Genomic DNA, 19,475 nt, shown 5'->3' with positions numbered 1-19,475 from the left:
AGGCCTTTGAGTAATATATCTATAATGCCATTTTGTATTTGTTGTATAATTTTGGCATTTAGCATACATAGAAATAAATGTGTGTTTGTTGAAGTTTGGTATAGTGATATTGATTGTAAAATCTTTTCTGTAAGTTTCGTCCATTGTAATATTCGGGATATCTTCTATTAATAAATAATTATCAAATTTTAGAACCAATTGAATTTCCTCTCCTGGGATCAAATCCAATACATATCCTGTTAGAGTTGCAGTTTCTCCAACAATATAAAGTCTGTCTGGTAGAGTAAAGTAAAGATATGGTTGTCTTTTAACATTGATAGCTCTAACATGTTTTTTGGATTTTGCACCACTTTCATCATAAGATCTTGATGTTATTGTATGAATACCGTCTATTTTTGGTGGGGAAAATGTTCTTGTTACATAATATCCTTCATATCCGTTTGAAGTATATTCAAAAACTGAATAAGGTTCTTGATCATCCCAATGTACCGTAATATTTACTTTTTGATTTTTATCCTTGTCACCATATCTAAATTCAATACTAAAAGGATCTGAATATCTCATTGGATGTCCATAAGAATAATAATAAAGATCTAAATAAGGTACATTCCTATCATCGGAATTGAAAACATGAGTATAATTATTCTCAGATGGGCATCCATATTCATCATATAAATAAAATGTTACATTATGTTCGCCAATACTAAGTTTATAATCTTTTGTTGGTACTTGTTTTGTAATTGTTACATTTTGACGATTAAAATTGATTATTTCATCAAGTTTATTTATTGGACCATTATCATATTGGAAATATAAATATCCTCTATTGTATTGATATCCAGTAAATGTAACTTCAATAAATGCATTAAGGGAATATGTGTCTTCTAAATTTGAAACTTCGTTTATTGACCCTGGAATTGAAACTTTAAATATAATTTCATAACAATAACCAGTTTGAGTTGAGTTTTTGTCATATGAATAAAAATTGTATCTATAAGATCCAGGAATTTCTGGCATCGTGATGTTAAAAATGAAATTATTAGATATGTAATTATCATCCATTACTATTTCGTTATGATTTAGAGATATGTATTGACTATAATTTATTGTATACTTTAAATCAATCATATGTCCTGGATCAAAATTATAGGCAAAACCTTCGAGATTAATAATTGAGCTTGGTGAATAATATTGTTGAATTGGAGTTGTAAAATGGATTCTCAAATCTTTTCTTACATATGAAGATGTGTAAGGAATATCAGAGTTCACACCATCATCATTTGTTATAGTCCAATAATGGGTATAATCTGCAACAATATAGGGTAATTTAAAATTATGTGTAAATACCTCGTTTGTTCCATTGTAATTAAAACTGTATACAGGGGTGAAAACATCTCTTTCATTCTTTCTGAACCATAATGGGTTATATTTTCACCAACTGTTCCACCTTTCATGCTTATCGGAATTGATATGTTCTGATAATAATTGTAATATCTACTGTTTCCCTGAAATCCATTTAATAATGAAAGAGAAGGCCGTGGCTTTGTAATCACATCAAATTCATAGTAGAATGATTCTGAATAGTGATAATCATCTTTAATGTATAATGTAATATTATGTTTTCCCTCATAAATATCCCATCGTTGAAAATATCCTAAATATGTTAGATTTCTGAATCCATCATTTATATATTTAAAAGATGAATAGTATTTGTTATCAACATTATAATAAAGATATGCGTACATATCACTATTTCCTACAAAATCAACATAAATTGTACTATCCTTGTAATATAATTGCTTCGGAGGAGTTATGATGTATAAAACTGGTTTTCTTCCTGTACAAAGAAACTTTGAAAAATAATTTGTAATGATAGCATCTTTCGTGACTGCCCATACATTGATAATCCTGGACGTTCTATATGATTCCAATATTAATTCAAATGAAAAATCAATTGTCCTCAATTCCTCTGAGACATTAAATTCATTTAGTTTGACGACTTGTCCCCAATTATATTGATAATATAAAGCAATTGTTTGGCCATTTTCATATCCTTCACATCGGCCTTCTAGTAACAAATTATGTTTAACTGGATATGTATCTTCTATTGGTGTATTCATTATTACATTTGGAGATTGCTTAATTTGGAGATTCGGAGTAAAAGTGACATATAAGTGAACTACTTCATCAACATCGATTAGTTTGTCTTTCCAGTATATTAAAAGATTGGTAAATTGAATATATCGTCTTGGATCCATATTTGTATAAAAATTGTATTCATAATACTGACTATGATAATTTGAATAAGCATTTGCGTATTCTCCACCTCTTGAAATCAGATACATTTCTTCATTTGTATTAGGATTAGAATAACGATATCCTTGATAATCCCCAAAAGGTTCGATTTGAAGCTTACCTTCATTGCCAAAGTAAAGACGAGTTCTAAAATATAAATCAATTTTCTTTGCTGTTGTGCCATTATTCTGAAGCGTATAATCTAAAATTATTTTATCTTCATTTTCTGGCAAAATAATGTTTGTATCAAGAATAATTCCTTGATAAAAATCAGATCCTCTTGCAGATGGTGATAAAACTCTATCACTTTGTCCGGAGATTTTCCAAAATGTCTTTATTCCTTGATGAATTCGTTTTCCATCATAATTCATTTGCAGTGTATACTCTGTGTTTGCAAAATCATATGAAAATTTGTTTGAAATGGATAAATATAATAAGAAATTAAGCATAAATTCTGAATACTAAAATTTTCAAAGCATTATCGAATTCAATAAATGTAAAGTTTGATAAAAAATTAATATTAATAGAATCAATACTATAACAATCATAGCAATTTGAATTAAAATTGAGAACTAATTACTTTGAAATTTTATTTAAATAATTATGTTTAGATATCTGTCACCCAACATATATTCTCACGACCAACTATCAATTTCAATATTTCAGAAAAAGCTCGAAAAATCTTTTAAATATGTATTTTTGAATGCGTTTTATGTTGGTTTTATATATAAAATTGAAATTCCATAAACGTATATTTTTGTGAGTTCATTGAAATTCTTTTATTTGTGTTTTCATAAGAATACACTTATAGATATGAAGACATCATGATGAGATTATTTTTTGTCGCATATTTGCGCATATTATGACACTTTTTCTGACATTTTTCTATAAATTGAGAGCAAAAGTATTCAAAATTTTGTCAAAATATGCGCAAAATTGAGAACTGCGCATATTATGACACACGATTATTTTTGTCCGTTACTGGAAACAAAATCTCTATGCATTGCTTTTCTTCATGTCTTTCGCCTAAAGGTATGTTTAAAACAATATGTATGAGATACGTATTATAAAAGATTTGAAAAACTCACATATTATTATCAAATTTTCAAATTTTTATCGAGAAAATATTGAAATCAAGACGAAAAAATATTGTTCATAACAAAATATTATAAAGATCTAGCATCTACAAGAGTTTCAAAGAAAAACAACCAACTTAAATTTTCTACTTCAAAAATAAGAACATCTTTCAAGTGTGACAAGCAAAAAAAGAATACATACGAATAGTTCAATTTGAAATGAATGATATGTTTATGTATAAGCTAGATTTACCTACATTCGATAATTGCTAAACGTTCATAACTTTGCGAGATATTAAAGAGAATTTATCGCTATTTACGTTATTTTCGACAATATATCAATATACGGCGATTGTTAAGTGAGTAACTGAGAAAAAAATAAAAGATTTGATTAATCTGAAGATCAAAAGAAGATAACAAGAGAAAAATATGAATAAATAAATGAATAATGAATAGAAAAAAGAAAGAAGAATATTGAAGATGATTAAATGAAGTTATTATAGGAAAATTAAAAAATATTACTAAAATTAAAGATATCTGACATGTTTACATATCTAATAATAATATATTTGTCATTTAAATCTATTTTGAATCATAGTAAACTATGATTGTCGTATGATTTAAAAGAATCTCTAAATTTGCTTACTAAAATTAAAGATATCTGACATGTTTACATATCTAATAATAATATATTTGTCATTTAAATCTATTTTGAATCATAGTAAACTATGATTGTCGTATGATTTAAAAGAATCTCTAAATATCAAGTCAATTTCTTATAAAATTGTTATCCATCTCTTACATTTTTTCATAATTACTACCTATATTATCAATCTCAACGATGACAATATCTTGTTATCAATATATTAAATTTAATTTATAAAATTCTTTTGTCTCATACTCGATTTTACTATATTAATACTATCGCATCGTAATATTTCTAATTTCATTGTTATTCATCGTTTCATCATCTTTTAACTATTTTAATTACATAATTTTTCATTAATTCTTTTTCTAATTAACAAATTAAATAATTATTAATAAATAAGGTTTTCACTTTTTTAAATCTGAAAATTACTTTTTTATGAAATTAACAATTAGATATCAAAAGAATGTAATTCTACTTCATTCTAACCAAGATGTTCATTGTTTAAGTTTATACCTTTATATAGCAAGGAAATTCAATCTGAATTTATATTCTTTTGTTATTAAATATAAAAGAAGGGAATTTCATTCAGTTGATATAATTAAATGTTTCAATGATATTGATTTAAAGGTTGTAAATGTTGATCCACCCACAGATGTTTTCAATTTGCCATTTTTTGATATGTATCAATTAAAAATTAGTAAATCACAAGAATATAATTCATTAACATCAATGGGATTCGACAAAAATGTTGCAAAAATAGCGCTTATTATAACGAAAAGTAATTTACAAGCAGCATTAAAAATTTTAAACTTTAATTTTGATCAAAAATCGGAGGATGAGTCAGAAGAGGAGGAATCCAAAGAAAATGGAACAGAATGTAAGAAAATGGAATCGGAAAGTAAAGATGCTACTATAGATGTTGCTGATAATGATAATGGTGATACAAAATCAATGGAAGATAAATGGCCATTAGGATATTCTGATGAATCACCATCATCATTGGCAGAATTGAAAAATACGGAATGCCAAATATTAAAATTTATTGAAAAACATTCGTCGGAAAACAGTCAAAAACAATCTGAACAAGAAGAACCATTTAATGAATTTGAGTTTGAAAATGAAAGTTGTAATAATATATTACAAAATAAAGATAGGAATCAAGAAAGAAGTTTACAATCCATTGAAAGAAATCAAAATTTGACAAATCAAGAAAGAAGTTTACAATCCATTGAAAGAAATCAAAATTTGACAAATCAAGAAAGAAGTTTACAATCCATTGAAAGAAATCAAAATTTGATAAATCTTCATGGAAATGTTCAAATTTCACCTTCTCGTTCTAAAAGAATTAATCGAACGGCAATTTTTAGGATACCTTCAAATCCTCCAACTTCTGCAAATCAGAGTTCCGTACAAAGGATTGTTTCTAATCCTCCAATTGCTGCAAATCAGAGTTCCGTACAAAGGATTGTTTCTAATCCTCCAACTGTAGATAGTACAGTTCCATTGCCATCACTTTCAAACATTACTCATTTTACTGATAATCTTCCCATTGATGATCTACTCAATTCAAACATTCTAATTCAAAATGCATTTCAATATCAAAAAACTAAATCAAAAGTCCAAAAGCTGCCATTACAGAAGATACATGCAAACAATGTGTTCCTAATTATATTATCATGAATCAAGATGAGCAAGACAAATGTAAATAAGAATAAAAAACATTCTAAGAACATATCATACTTTTCAAATATCTGATTCAGATAAATTGAAATATCAAAGTGTTATATATCCAGAAGGGATCCCTATTCGCTTTCAAATATATTATTCAAAAATTGATCGATTGGAAATTGTTTATTATTGCGCCAAAAAGAAAAGATGTTCTTATTCTCAACTTGTTACATTGTTCCCAGCAAATACAGGCAAAAAAGCTGAAGTTTGTGAAATTAATCCTCCACATCGATGTCCAAAACATACAAAATCTTCAATTATTGATGGTACTAACCAAAATAAATTAGAACTTGAGAGTGAGATACAAAATTTCATTCAGGTTAATCCTATTGTTTCATTAAGTCAGGTAATAGCATTTGCAAATCAGCTTGTGTTGGAATATAACGAATCTCACGATGATATTATTGAAATATCGTCTGATGTTATCAGAAGGTTGTACCAGGAAATTAAACCAAAAATGAAAATGAACGAAGATGAGTTGATTAAAAAATTACTTGAACATTATAACAATCAAAATTTCTATATTACAAAAATTTATTCCAATATTGATGATTCTAAGTTTTACTTTTTTGGATTGCCTTTATTCATTAATCGTGCACGAACTTTAAAACATTTGTTCATAGATGGTACATTCAAAGTGGTACCAATAAATCTCTCAAATGGTCAATTATTGAATTTCTTGGTATTTGATAATGCTACAAATTTATATCTCCCTTTTCTACATGTTTTGATGACGGGAAGAAGTGCTGATGATTATAATACTGTTTTCAATATGATGTTAACACATGAACAGATTAAAATTGGTCTTAATCAATTTTCCATCATCACAACAGATTTTGAAGCAGCTTTGATGAACTCTATCAAAGAAAAGATCAGCAAAGAGACAGTTCTTACTGGATGCATATTTCATTACATTGCTGCGCTTGTAAAGAACTTTAAGAAGTTGTGCAATCAAGATGATCATGCATCCAAATCTTTATTAAAATTATTATGTGGGTGCCCATTCGTTCCTAATTCAGTTTTTAAACTTATCTGTTCCAAGATACTTCAAAATTTGCCACTTATTTCCTTCGCACATGGAAATAAAATACGAAGAAATAAATAAAATGAATGTGAAGGATATGATTTTTTCGAATAATGGCGTGGAATCATTTAACAAGGTACTGAACTCACACATAATATATCCACATCCAACAATTTTCCATATGATATATACTTTACTTCAAGTTGATACAGTAATCGCTCATAGATATTTAACCAATCAACGAAACCAGTATGATCATAAAAAATCGTACTATATCTCGTTAACTAAAATTAATGAAGAATTATTTACTTTTGAAAGAAATTTTAATCTCGAAATTTCAGAAATACCAAAAGAAGAAATTGACAAATACAAAAATCAATTTCATCCAGGAGATATTGATTATCGTGATATTGAAATTGAGAAATTTATGAACAGGAATGATTCAGAGATAAATGATTCAATTAAAATAAACTTAGAAAATGATGAAGATGGAAAAATCACGAATTTACATTAAATGAATCAGATGTATTCAATTGAAATATTTTTAAATGTTATAAATATTGTGTTTATTGAACAATTGTTAAAGTGTTTTTAGAATTTAATATATGGAAAGAATAGATGGAAACATTGAATGTTAAGTTATAAATTAAATTTAATATATTGATAACAAGATATTGTCATCGTTGAGATTGATAATATAGGTAGTAATTATGAAAAAATGTAAGAGATGGATAACAATTTTATAAGAAATTGACTTGATATTTAGAGATTCTTTTAAATCATACGACAATCATAGTTTACTATGATTCAAAATAGATTTAAATGACAAATATATTATTATTAGATATGTAAACATGTCAGATATCTTTAATTTTAGTAAGCAAATTTAGAGATTCTTTTAAATCATACGACAATCATAGTTTACTATGATTCAAAATAGATTTAAATGACAAATATATTATTATTAGATATGTAAACATGTCAGATATCTTTAATTTTAGTAATATTTTTTAATTTTCCTATAATAACTTCATTTAATCATCTTCAATATTCTTCTTTCTTTTTCTATTCATTATTCATTTATTTATTCATATTTTTCTCTTGTTATCTTCTTTTGATCTTCAGATTAATCAAATCTTTTATTTTTTTTCTCAGTTACTCACTTAACAATCGCCGTATATTGATATATTGTCGAAAATAACGTAAATAGCGATAAATTCTCTTTAATATCTCGCAAAGTTATGAACGTTTAGCAATTATCGAATGTAGGTAAATCTAGCTTATACATAAACATATCATTCATTTCAAATTGAACTATTCGTATGTATTCTTTTTTTGCTTGTCACACTTGAAAGATGTTCTTATTTTTGAAGTAGAAAATTTAAGTTGGTTGTTTTTCTTTGAAACTCTTGTAGATGCTAGATCTTTATAATATTTTGTTATGAACAATATTTTTTCGTCTTGATTTCAATATTTTCTCGATAAAAATTTGAAATTTGATAATAATATGTGAGTTTTTCAAATCTTTTATAATACGTATCTCATACATATTGTTTTAAACATACCTTTAGGCGAAAGACATGAAGAAAAGCAATGCATAGAGATTTTGTTTCCAGTAACGGACAAAAATAATCGTGTGTCATAATATGCGCAGTTCTCAATTTTGCGCATATTTTGACAAAATTTTGAATACTTTTGCTCTCAATTTATAGAAAAATGTCAGAAAAAGTGTCATAATATGCGCAAATATGCGACAAAAAATAATCTCATCATGATTTCACTTTTTCGAAAAAAAATATCTGTTAACGGTTAATAACGGTTATCTGTGAAATATTAAAACATGAATTTCCAGTGTAATATCAATTTCAAATCATAATCTTGCTAATCATTATTCTTTTGAGAGATCAACAAAAATCATCTTTCTTTCGATGATGGATTCAAAGTAGTATATGTTGAAGGGTTTTGTGACTTTTTTTGTAAACGTAAGAATTCATACATTTTTGAGCGATTTTGTATCATTTTTTTTTACATATGAAGTAAAAAATGTATGATTTTTACGGTTTTTATTCTTACGTTTTTGAATAAATCAAGATTTAAAAATTTTCAGAATCGTAAGAAATTTTCACTAAACCCATACATAATGAAATAAAAAAAATAAAAAAAATAAAAAAATAAACTTTAAAAATTCATGTCTTACATTTTTTGAATAATTTATTTTTTTAATTCGTAAGAAAATGAGTGGATCAAGATTCGTAACCGTCAATCAATTAATGGATGTTCTTTCACCAATTCTTGAAAATGTTAAACAAGTAGATGTTTATTTCGATGATTATGTAGAAAGTATATATTATAAAGGTAAGTTTAATATTAAACCTATTGCTTTTGCATTTGATAATAAATTAATTGAAAATGCAAAAATTTGGGAATTAATTCCAGATATTGAATTTATAACAAATATTAATGATAAATGGTTTAAACGAATTCCAACCACAAAAGTTCTTTGTAAATTAATGATCAAAACTGAGGAAAAAGAATTTAACGGGTTTAAATATCATCCAAATAAAGTTTCAGAACTAGAAAATGAAAAACTTCAGAAAAAATTAAACGATAGACTTTCAAATGATCGTATTGAAAAAATAAATAAACTAGCAGAAGTTGCATTTAATAATGAAATATTTGATGAATATAACCTTGAACTCAGTGATGGACTTTAAGTCCTGGGCTTTAAGGACCCGGGCTCAACGAGTCATGATTTATGAAATCAATTATTTGATTCATTCTTCTTCAATAATTTCTATTCTTTTTGTTAAATCATCTATTTTCATTAATGAGGTGATTCTTGATTGAGGAATAGATTTTAAACTAACAACACCTTTTATTTTTGAAATTTTGAATCCATGACCCTCCGGGTCTTGGACTCTGTCCTCAACTTTAAACATTTTATTCAATTTACATGTTGTCAATTCTTCAAATAATTTTTTATTATTAGCATAATAGTCATTAAATTCTTCAACAGATGAAAAAATTTTTATTTCAGTAATTGGTTTAACAACGTTTATTTTTTGTTGAACATTTTCACTTTCATTTATTTCTTCCTCCTTTTTTCATTTATTTTTAAAATCGGTTTCATTTATCATTAAATAAAAATTAGAATATAAGTGATGAAATATATTTTTTAATTAATATTAAATCAGAAATGGCGGCAGGATTCTTTAAAAAATTATGGGATGGAATTAAGAAAGCTGCAGGTTGGGTTTATAAAAAGGTTATTAAACCTGTTGCTAACTTTTTGGCACCAGTAGCGAAAACGGCAGGAACTATCATAGGTGGAGTATTAGGTACTAAAGCAGGTAATCCGGCGATGGGAGCACAAGCAGGTAACGCAATTGGTGGAATAGCTGAAGGAATACTTAATAAAATAGGAGGTGGTTAGTGGAAAAATAAATAAATATTATTTTTATCTTAGTATCGGTTGAAGTCTTTGATAAACTTTTTCTCCTTTATTTAAAATTTCTCTTATTGGGGCAGCTTTTGGCGTTATTGATTCAGCAACGTCACTAATTGCTTCTTTATTCTTAAATATCCAATTTGCTCCTTTCTTAATCCCTTCCCAAACTTTATGCGCTCCTCTTTTTACTTTATCCCACAGTTTCTTAAAGAATCCTGCAGCCATAGTTGATTATTTCATTAAAATTAAAAATTCATTTTCATCTTTTAATTTTGATTTTTTATTTAATAATAAATGACGACTAACTATTTAGTGCCAAACACAAAACCGATTAATGGAAATGTGTTTCATTCATTCGAAAAGATAAATGAAATATTCGCAAAGAATGACGGAAGAAGATATTATAGAGAACTTGAAAGTTCATGTTATGACTCTGATACTCCATATTTTGATGATAAACAAACTCATTTAAGAATTACAAATTCAGCTCATGATGTGAACCAATTAGGTGACACATATATTAAACGCAAAGTTAAAGCAACTCTAGTTTCAAATAAAGCTTTCACATGTGATACCGCTTTTAAATGCATGCGTTTATTCGTTGGTTACAAATCATCAAATCAAAGCTTTAAGCAATTAGAAGTAGAAACCGAAAGAGGTGATGCTGGTTATCTTCAGATGGATTGCGCCCGTGAATCTTTCGCATTTGCAACATATAAACCAAAATCAGAAAGGAAAGTTAAAAAGTTTGTTCATTCGTTATATAATAATGTTCAAAAATATGATAACTCAGTATGTGGTAAATATATTGACCCTTCAGAAGTTTTCAAGAAAGCAAATGAAGAAGTTGATGTCACTTTTGATATGATTATTCCGGTAAATGATTTGTTAGCATTTCAGGCGTTCGATGATTATCCTAAATCATTTGGTGAAATCATTCTTAAATATTATGTTTTCAGGGATACTTTAGTATTTTGTCAGGTTGACCCGTTAAGAGTTGCTGATTTACAAAATTACGTTTATGAAAAGATAACTGATGAAAATTATGAAAAGATTATGAATCATGTTTATAAATATGATCGCAAATTCCAACAAATCGGACTTCCTGCCAAATTAATTACAAGCTTAGCTACATCTGCTGACGCAACAGTTGAAGACGTTATTATTTCATGCACAAAGATGGAAGTTTTAGAGGATAAATGCATTACACCAGGATACGGTTTAATTGAAGAATCAGTTAAAGCAATACCACGTTTATTTAGTAAGGAAGATCCATTCATGATTCCAGCTCAACATATTGACGTTCGTTCACTAAATGGAGGTTGCATCACTCCTGAAGGTATTAGCTCAGATTTCTCATATACGCTCTTCATAATGTTTACAGATGTTGTGTTAACATTCCGAAGAATGCAATGCAAAGAACGGTTTTAGAAAATCCAATGCTTCGAGGTCTTCAGGTCACTATAGATTCCAGAAACTTCCCCGATCAAGCGATGACCACAGTGGGTGACATATTCTTTACACGTATGCTTCAAGCTTCTGATTTAGATGGAGTGAATGAATGCACAGAAGAATACGAGGACTCATTAACTAGACCACTGAATGATGATGATGGCACACCATTAGCTAGAACATGGAAAGACCAAACTTCATTCTTATGCACTATTCCAGTTCAACGTGATGGAGCGGGTATATTCTTTGATGGATTAGAAACTTTCAACTCACAAGTTACAGTACAAGTGAAAGCTTATCCAATCATTCAGGGTGAAAATGACACTTACTGTTCAAAAGTGACAAATCCTCCTCAGGTTTGGTTTACTAGGACTACATATTGGACATGGACACCGGATGAAGGTTTGAAATATCATCCAACAGGTACACCACCGCAGTATAGAAGTTCATATGATGAAATATTGATGAATAGAAATGTTTAAAATTATAAATTTATTTTTGATTAAATGGATTTAAATTCATCCACCCCTTATGAAGAATTAGCAGGAGTATATAATACATACGTAGATGATATGATTAATGAAGCATTGAGTGATAATAGAAATGCTCTATCTAAGGAAAAATTAATGAAAATTCCATATTCTGAATGTTACTTAAATTCAATCACTGCAGCAATTGGTAAACAAAATAAAGGTAAAACATTAACGATATTAAAACAAATTATCATTATTGCTAACACTTCACCCTATTCACATGTGTTAATTTATATCAACCGTTCAGGTTCACCTTCAGATGATACATTTGAATCTTTAAAGCATTTAATCAAAATTCCAATTATTTATTTATCACAAGAAGAAGCAGAAGATTATTTAAAAAACTTTGTAATGTATAAAGAATTATATAATACAATCAAGAAGCAAGGATTAGAGGATAAAATTATTGATAAACAACGGGATGAATTATTTGAAACACTTTCTATTTCAAATTTTGATAGAGAATTTTTGCATTCACTCATTTTTCTAGATGATGCGGTGAAATCAAAACTAATAACTAATGAGAAATCATATTTTAATCAATTATTAACTCAATGTCGACACATTCAGTGTTCATTCTTCATGGCTGTTCAATACTTTAAAGCATTAAGCACAAACATTAAATCAAACCTGTCCACCCTTTTCATTTTCAGTGGTTTTAGTCGTCAACAGTTGAACGTTATGCTTTATCAAGTGAATTTACCAATGAGCATTAATGAACTTTACACACAATATCAACAATTAGGAGAACATGGAAAAATAATAGTTGATTTAAATAAAGGTTCCATTAAATTCGAATAACTTTTTATAATTAATTTTTATTTTTTATTTATAATTAAACATGACAGAAATTGCAAATCTTCTACAGGTTCCATTAAAACAAGGAACAAACAAAAAGGGTGCATATAATAGAACTATGAAAGTTCCAGACGGAATGAAAGAATTAGTCCACATTGTTGCCGGTCTTCAAAAGGATGTTAAACAAATGAGAAACGTTTTAACATTACCAGAAGCTCAAGCATATGCCAAACGTCACGGACCAAATTGGGAAGCACACGAAGCAGACATTACGGGTCCAAATGGAAAACCTGATGGAATAAATGAAGTTTTCGTTACTGATGGTCAAGGAAATATTAAAGTCATAAATGGGTATAAATTAACAATGACGGATTATCCTAAACGTAAAGCATATAATGAACATTATCCTATGCAATTTGATGAAAATGGAAAAGCTGTTAAACAATACATTGGAGAAGGTGAAAATGGTCCAATTAATTCATACCGTCATAATCCATATTCTTACTTCAATGAAGAATTAAATGCTATTGAAGAGGGACCGGATGGATTACCACGATATTCTAACCAGTTTGATGGTCAATATGCAAATTTAAGACCTGAAATTCCAGCTAAGAAATTCTTTAAAGTTGCTTTATTCGATCCAGTTTTCGCAAATGTTAAAGATGAACTTAAACAGCAATTCCAACCAATTATAGTAGCAAGAATTGCATCAGGTGCTTTATCTCAAGCATTCAAAGATTTAATTAAGAAACCATTATATCAGCAACGAGGTTTAACTTATGATTTAGTTAAGGAATCAGATAAAAGAAAATTTGAGAAATCAGATGATTATAAGAATGCAATTAATGAATATATTCGGTCTATTAATTTCGATGAAAATGCTAAAAATCAACTTCATGAACAAATACAGGAAATAATAGATTCAAAAGTTCCAGCAAAATAAAAGTTTAAATATATTTTTTTATTCGAATATAAATGAGAAGACGTTTCACTAGTCAAAAGAACACTAACGCAAAAGCAGAGATTACGGTTGGTTATAACGTAAATGATGATAAATCACGAATTATTCAAAATGTTAAAGTTAATGTTAGTCCTGAATTAACAAGGTCAGCAACTCAACCAAATTTATTAACTCGTGACTTACCGAAGAATGAGGAGAATGAAGAAAACCATGAGAATGGAGACCCAATCATTTTATCTGAACCTGGTAAAGAACCTGTTGAAATTCCCACTTATCCAACATACCCCCCACCTCTTTCATCAAACATCGAGAACCCAGGAATCTACGATTACAGTCGCAATGCGCCATATAAAATAGACATTAATTCTGAATTAATGAAAATTTACCGTGATATCATAACTGATAATTATGATTCAATAATAAATTTAATTGACCAATCCGGTTTAATTATTTTACCTTATGAATCATTAATTCACATTATCGCCATTCTTTGTGATGTTCAAGATTCAGACGTGAAGATTCAATTTTTCATAGATGATGAGGTTTCATGCTGCGGAACAGTTGCAAAAATAAATCCTATAAAGGATATTAGCACAATTAAGATATCAAAGAACGGAACAACAACTGAACTTCATTTAACATATAATGATATTTATAATAAAATAGTTGATGAATATAAAATATCACTTGAAAAATTCTTTGTTAAGGCTATTTAATATTCAAGCATTAACATTATCGAATAATAATCCTTTGAATCATAATCGATAATAATTGACCTTTCACCAGTTTCTATCGTTTGTTTTATTTCTTTTTGTTCCCCACTATCCGGATCGGTCATTGTAATTGTTTTTGTTATAGTATCAGCTTTATCTTTAACTTCAATCTTTTTTCCATCGGGATATTTAAACCAAAATTCCAAAAATTCGATATTGTCAATCTGTTCATATTTTAATCTATCAATTACATTTTTAATACCATCTGAAAATCTTATGAAATGGTCATTATATGGGTTTGATTGAACTAAATTTGAATGAAGTGAAATATAACCTGATGATGAATATGACATCGACTCATATTTTCTGAAAACACTAAAATTTATAACATGAATGAATTTCTTATTCGTTGAATTTATGAATTCTTGAGGTAATCTTATTCTAGTTTTATTTATCACTGGAAAATAACGCTTTACCATATTTTTAATCGTAATAAAAAAATGTCAATTATCAATATTATTTCGAATAATAACTGTGAATTAAATTTAACAGTTAGCGGAATTTATAATGTTACTCTCGTTTCTGTGAGTGGTAAATTTAATCCCATTCTTTTAGACCCTTCAGATTATATATCATTTATTAAAGATGACCATGAGCCGCATAGCGGCGGGGTCGTAGACCTAAAAACGTATGATATGTATATAAATAATGTGATAACGAAATGGGATATTAACATGATTTTAAGTTATTTAAATGAATCATTTATCGTATGGTATGAAGAAAATTTTAAATCAAAACCTGATAAACTTTTTGAACTTGATGAAATAAATAACCTTATTAAATTTCCGCTGAAAATTAAATTTTGTACTCCTCGTCTTCGTTCATTGTTGGGGATATTAAATTTTGAAAAAGATGTTGGGGATGTTTTGTATTCTGACACTGGTTCTAATTTCATTTTAATCAAATGTGATAAAGTTAATACCCCAATGAGATTTTCACATCAAACATTAGACCCTAACTCTTACCCATCAATACAAAACATTTTATCCATCAACTTAAACATATTTTCTTTATCATATCCGTTTCAATTATCCGGGAATTCATTTATTCTTCATTCAAAAGATTTATCAAATATTAAATTTAGAATAACTGACCTATTTGATTGTGATTTAGAATTTATGAATGAAATATTATGGCAATTTCAAATAGAAAAAATAGCTGATGAGATAACAGATTAAATATTTATTTTTAAATCGTAATAAATGATTAAACAACAGCAACCACAGACCATTACATACGCCATATATGCATATAATTCAAAGACGGCAGAACAAACGCAAATGTTGAAATATGGAGATTTGGAGATAGTATTGAAAAATGACCATTTCGAATTCGTTTGCAAAGGTGGTGCAGTGATATCAAATATAAAAGAAATTTTATTTATGAATTCAAAAATTAAAGGAATAACGGATGATATAACATCAATTCCACCAGAAGAACAGAGATATTACGCATTAAATGCATTTCCTAAAGTTTTGAAGATTGGAAGATTTAATTTAAATGAGGAATTTCATAAAAGGTTTCCTAAATGACATAATGAAGAAAGCAGATAAGGAATATGTTAACGATGAGTTAGCAAAGAAAGCAGATAATATTTGTTAACGATGAGTTAGCAAAGAAAGCAGATAATTTGTTAACGATGAGTTAGCAAAGAAAGCAGATAAAACTTATGTTAACGATGAGTTAGCAAAGAAAGCAGATAACTTTGTTAACGATGAGTTAGCAAAGAAGGCAGATAAGGAATTGTTAACGATGAGTTAGCAAAGAAGGCAGATAAGGAATATGTTAATGAAAAAGATAATGAAATTATAGAAAGGGTTGAATGGTATCATGAACGGACATCGAAGATTCTTAAAACTAAAGCTGATACAGGATGGGTTTCAGAATGTTTAGACCTTAAAGCAGATATATCATTTGTTAACGATGAGTTAGGGAAGAAAGCAGATAATATGTTAACGATGAGTTAGCAAAGAAAGCAGATAAGGAATATGTTAACGATGAGTTAGCAAAGAAGCAGATAATATGTTAACGATGAGTTAGCAAAGAAAGCAGATATATCATTTGTTAACGAAATATACCAAAGTTTAGTTGGAACAAAAAATATTGAAACTATTGTTGGCGACTTTTCTGTCAATGAAGAAAACAAATATTTTAGATGGGAGTTTGTACAGTCCTTAAGAAATGGTATACGGTATAAACTCATTCCGAAAAATAACAATGAAATGTATGTAGGCTATATAAAGAATAATGGCACACAAGTTAAAGTTCCATTAGACAACAACTGCTACTTAAACTTATATGGAGACGAACAAAAGAAATATTTAAGAGTTTATGAAATGACGGATATGACATTGTCTAACGTAGCTCCAGCACCGTATTATTATGACTATGGTGTTGACGCACATGTAGACCCAAAAAAGCAAACATTATATTTAGATTATTATAGATATAAAAGATATAATGCAATAGAAAAAACGAGAATAGTATACTATTATGAAGATGACAAAAATAAATATTATAGTCAAGATTTTACATACCCTGAAAACATAAGATTATATTATAAAAAATATTCTGACACAAACCAGAAGAAACCCGAAATAGTTACACTATATTTTAAGTTCAAAAGAGACAATCCTATAATATCTCATATGTTTGATTTAATGAACCCAGTAGGTTCTATTTATACATCTATGGATGTGAGAGGTCCTCAAGCAATGTTTGGTGTTGGTGCATGGGAACAAATAGTCGACAGGTTTTTGTATTGTGCAAACTCTTCAAAGGAAACAGGGGGAAGTAAAACAATTACGGGTGAAAATTTACCTGCACACAGTCACTACATAGATTTAAGCACATCTCAAGCAGGTTGGCATAAGCATAGATATTGGGATTGGTCAGGAATGACAAAAGGTAAAGGATATGATGTTAAAGATGATGTTAAATTTGCCATAAATTGTTACTGGAGTGACACTCAGGGAGAAGGAAACCATACACATCGCGTTTCAGGATATACACAAACAACGGGACAAAGTAAAGATTACATGCCACCATTTATGACTGTATTCGCATGGTATAGAGTTCAATGAACGCTCAATGTTTGTGAAACAAACTTTAGGAGCTCCAAAAGAGCAAACAGCATAATTTAAATTTTTATTTTAGTATAAATGAAGATTCTACCATATGGTGTTATTGGAAGAGATAAAGATGGAAACCCAATATTTGATCCAAAGTTAAAATTAAAGTTACTGACAAGACAACAACTTGAAAAGTTGCTGAAACCAAAACAGAATGAAAAATGAGAAAATGAGAAAATGAGAAAGAAAAAAAATTTAAATTATGCAATTTTATTTTTATCATAAATGACCAAATTAATTAAGCCAACTATTTCTAAATTAATGATACCAATGAAATCATTTCATGGAGTACTTATCCCAGGTTCTTCACAATTAGCCGGGGCAAGTGTTGTGACTCAAGGTGGAACATTAGCGAATCCATTCAAATTATTAACTAAAGATGAACTTAATAAAATGATGATAAAATAACTGATAACAAAATTTTATTTCACTACTACCATAAAAACAGGTGAAAAAACAGGTGATATCTCACCTCTTCACCTAAATTATATTTTAGGTCAAAGCTTCCACGAGAGAAAAGATTCCTCATTCGCTAAGGATTCCAAAAATGAAAAAATCATTGATTTCGGCTGAGAAAAAACAGCAAAACCCTTCTTCCACGGGAACAAAGAAATAAAGAAGAAATAAAGAAGAAATAAAGTAAATTTTTTATTTATTCCCGTGGAAGATAGAGCACTTTTATGATACTTTTTATTCACGACAAACAAGACAAATAAAGAAAATAAGAAAATACGGCGCTGTCGCGGTTCGAACCACAGACCTTGACCCCTCCATAACACCACCTTAGACCACTGTGCTACGTAGCCTGTCGACATAAGATTTTATAAATTGCATATTTGACGTAAATTTATTTCCCAGTTATTCAAAAATAATTAATTATTGAATAACCTAAAAACATTCACGATAAAATAAGTGATAACAAATTTTTATTTTTATCATAAATGAATACCCCACAAGCTCAAAATTTACCACGAATCATAACAAGGGAGGAAATGATAAAAATGATGCAAGAACATGTTAAAAATAACAAACCACTAAAATTGAGAAAATGTGGTTATGCGGTAATGATGGAAAGAGAGATGTTGTCGAAGAGGAATAAAAATTAAATTTGGATAGAGTTTAAAAATTCATCTTTATTAAATTCATCTCTTCCAATCAATTTATTTATTCTATTAAATTCTTTTATTTTTGCTTCACTCAGTTTAAGGATTGAACGATAAGTTTCTAATTTTTCGATTATTTCTTTCCTCTCTTTATCGTTTTCAACCCCACCACATTGTGGCTTCTTTTTGTAATAACATATTTTTGATTTAATTCTGTTTAGTTTCTTTTTATATTCATCGTCTGGACTCTTGACTGCTTCGTTGTTACTCATTTCTTACGAAATAAAAAAATTAAATATTATTTAAATATAATGGAGTAATAAAATAAATCGGAATTTCTATTAATTTATTGTCAACTTCAACTAATGCATTGCCGTTAATATATCTAACAAATTCAGCTATTGTGTCAAATCTTCGTCTTCTTTTTGTCATTGATTTATCAGTTTTTCCATAATCGAGATGAATCAAAACTTTATCCCCTTGTTTAAAATTCATGAGCCCCGA

The 19,475-nt window shown here is 28.3% G+C and overlaps 5 protein-coding genes across 5 annotated transcripts, besides 2 other annotated features; 3 read left to right on the top strand and 2 right to left on the bottom strand.

The window, feature by feature from the left end:
• Nucleotides 1-1,283: 1,283 nt before the first annotated feature.
• On the bottom strand, nucleotides 1,284-2,666 carry TVAGG3_0737950 (ribonuclease H protein family; the record flags this gene model as incomplete). Its single annotated transcript, XM_001305262.1, has 1 exon — nucleotides 1,284-2,666. One exon carries the CDS (start codon nucleotides 2,664-2,666, stop codon nucleotides 1,284-1,286), a length of 1,383 nt encoding a protein of 460 aa, XP_001305263.1.
• Nucleotides 2,667-3,124: 458 nt separating this feature from the next.
• Nucleotides 3,125-8,540: a mobile genetic element.
• A 502-nt stretch (nucleotides 8,541-9,042) lies between these two features.
• On the top strand, nucleotides 9,043-9,486 carry TVAGG3_0737920 (protein of unknown function, DUF4108 family; the record flags this gene model as incomplete). Its single annotated transcript, XM_001305976.1, has 1 exon — nucleotides 9,043-9,486. One exon carries the CDS (start codon nucleotides 9,043-9,045, stop codon nucleotides 9,484-9,486), a length of 444 nt encoding a protein of 147 aa, XP_001305977.1.
• A 482-nt stretch (nucleotides 9,487-9,968) lies between these two features.
• TVAGG3_0737910 (N-acetylmuramoyl-l-alanine amidase family) lies at nucleotides 9,969-10,205 on the top strand (the record flags this gene model as incomplete). Its single annotated transcript, XM_001305977.1, has 1 exon — nucleotides 9,969-10,205. One exon carries the CDS (start codon nucleotides 9,969-9,971, stop codon nucleotides 10,203-10,205), a length of 237 nt encoding a protein of 78 aa, XP_001305978.1.
• Nucleotides 10,206-11,580: 1,375 nt separating this feature from the next.
• Nucleotides 11,581-19,475: part of a mobile genetic element that runs on past the window's edge.
• On the top strand, nucleotides 17,080-17,820 carry TVAGG3_0737900 (phage tail repeat-like family; the record flags this gene model as incomplete). Its single annotated transcript, XM_051244767.1, has 1 exon — nucleotides 17,080-17,820. A coding segment is annotated over one exon (741 nt), but the record flags the coding sequence as incomplete, so codon positions are not given.
• Nucleotides 18,971-19,243, bottom strand: TVAGG3_0737890 (uncharacterized protein; the record flags this gene model as incomplete). The annotated part of the gene is made up of 1 exon (XM_051244766.1): nucleotides 18,971-19,243. One exon carries the CDS (start codon nucleotides 19,241-19,243, stop codon nucleotides 18,971-18,973), a length of 273 nt encoding a protein of 90 aa, XP_051091353.1.

The sequence above is a fragment of the Trichomonas vaginalis genome, chromosome III, assembly GCF_026262505.1.
Source record: "Trichomonas vaginalis G3 chromosome III, whole genome shotgun sequence".
NCBI lineage: Eukaryota > Parabasalia > Trichomonadida > Trichomonadidae > Trichomonas > Trichomonas vaginalis.
The sequence above is the reverse complement of the archived record's forward strand: the minus strand, read 5'-3'. Positions and strand labels throughout refer to the sequence as shown.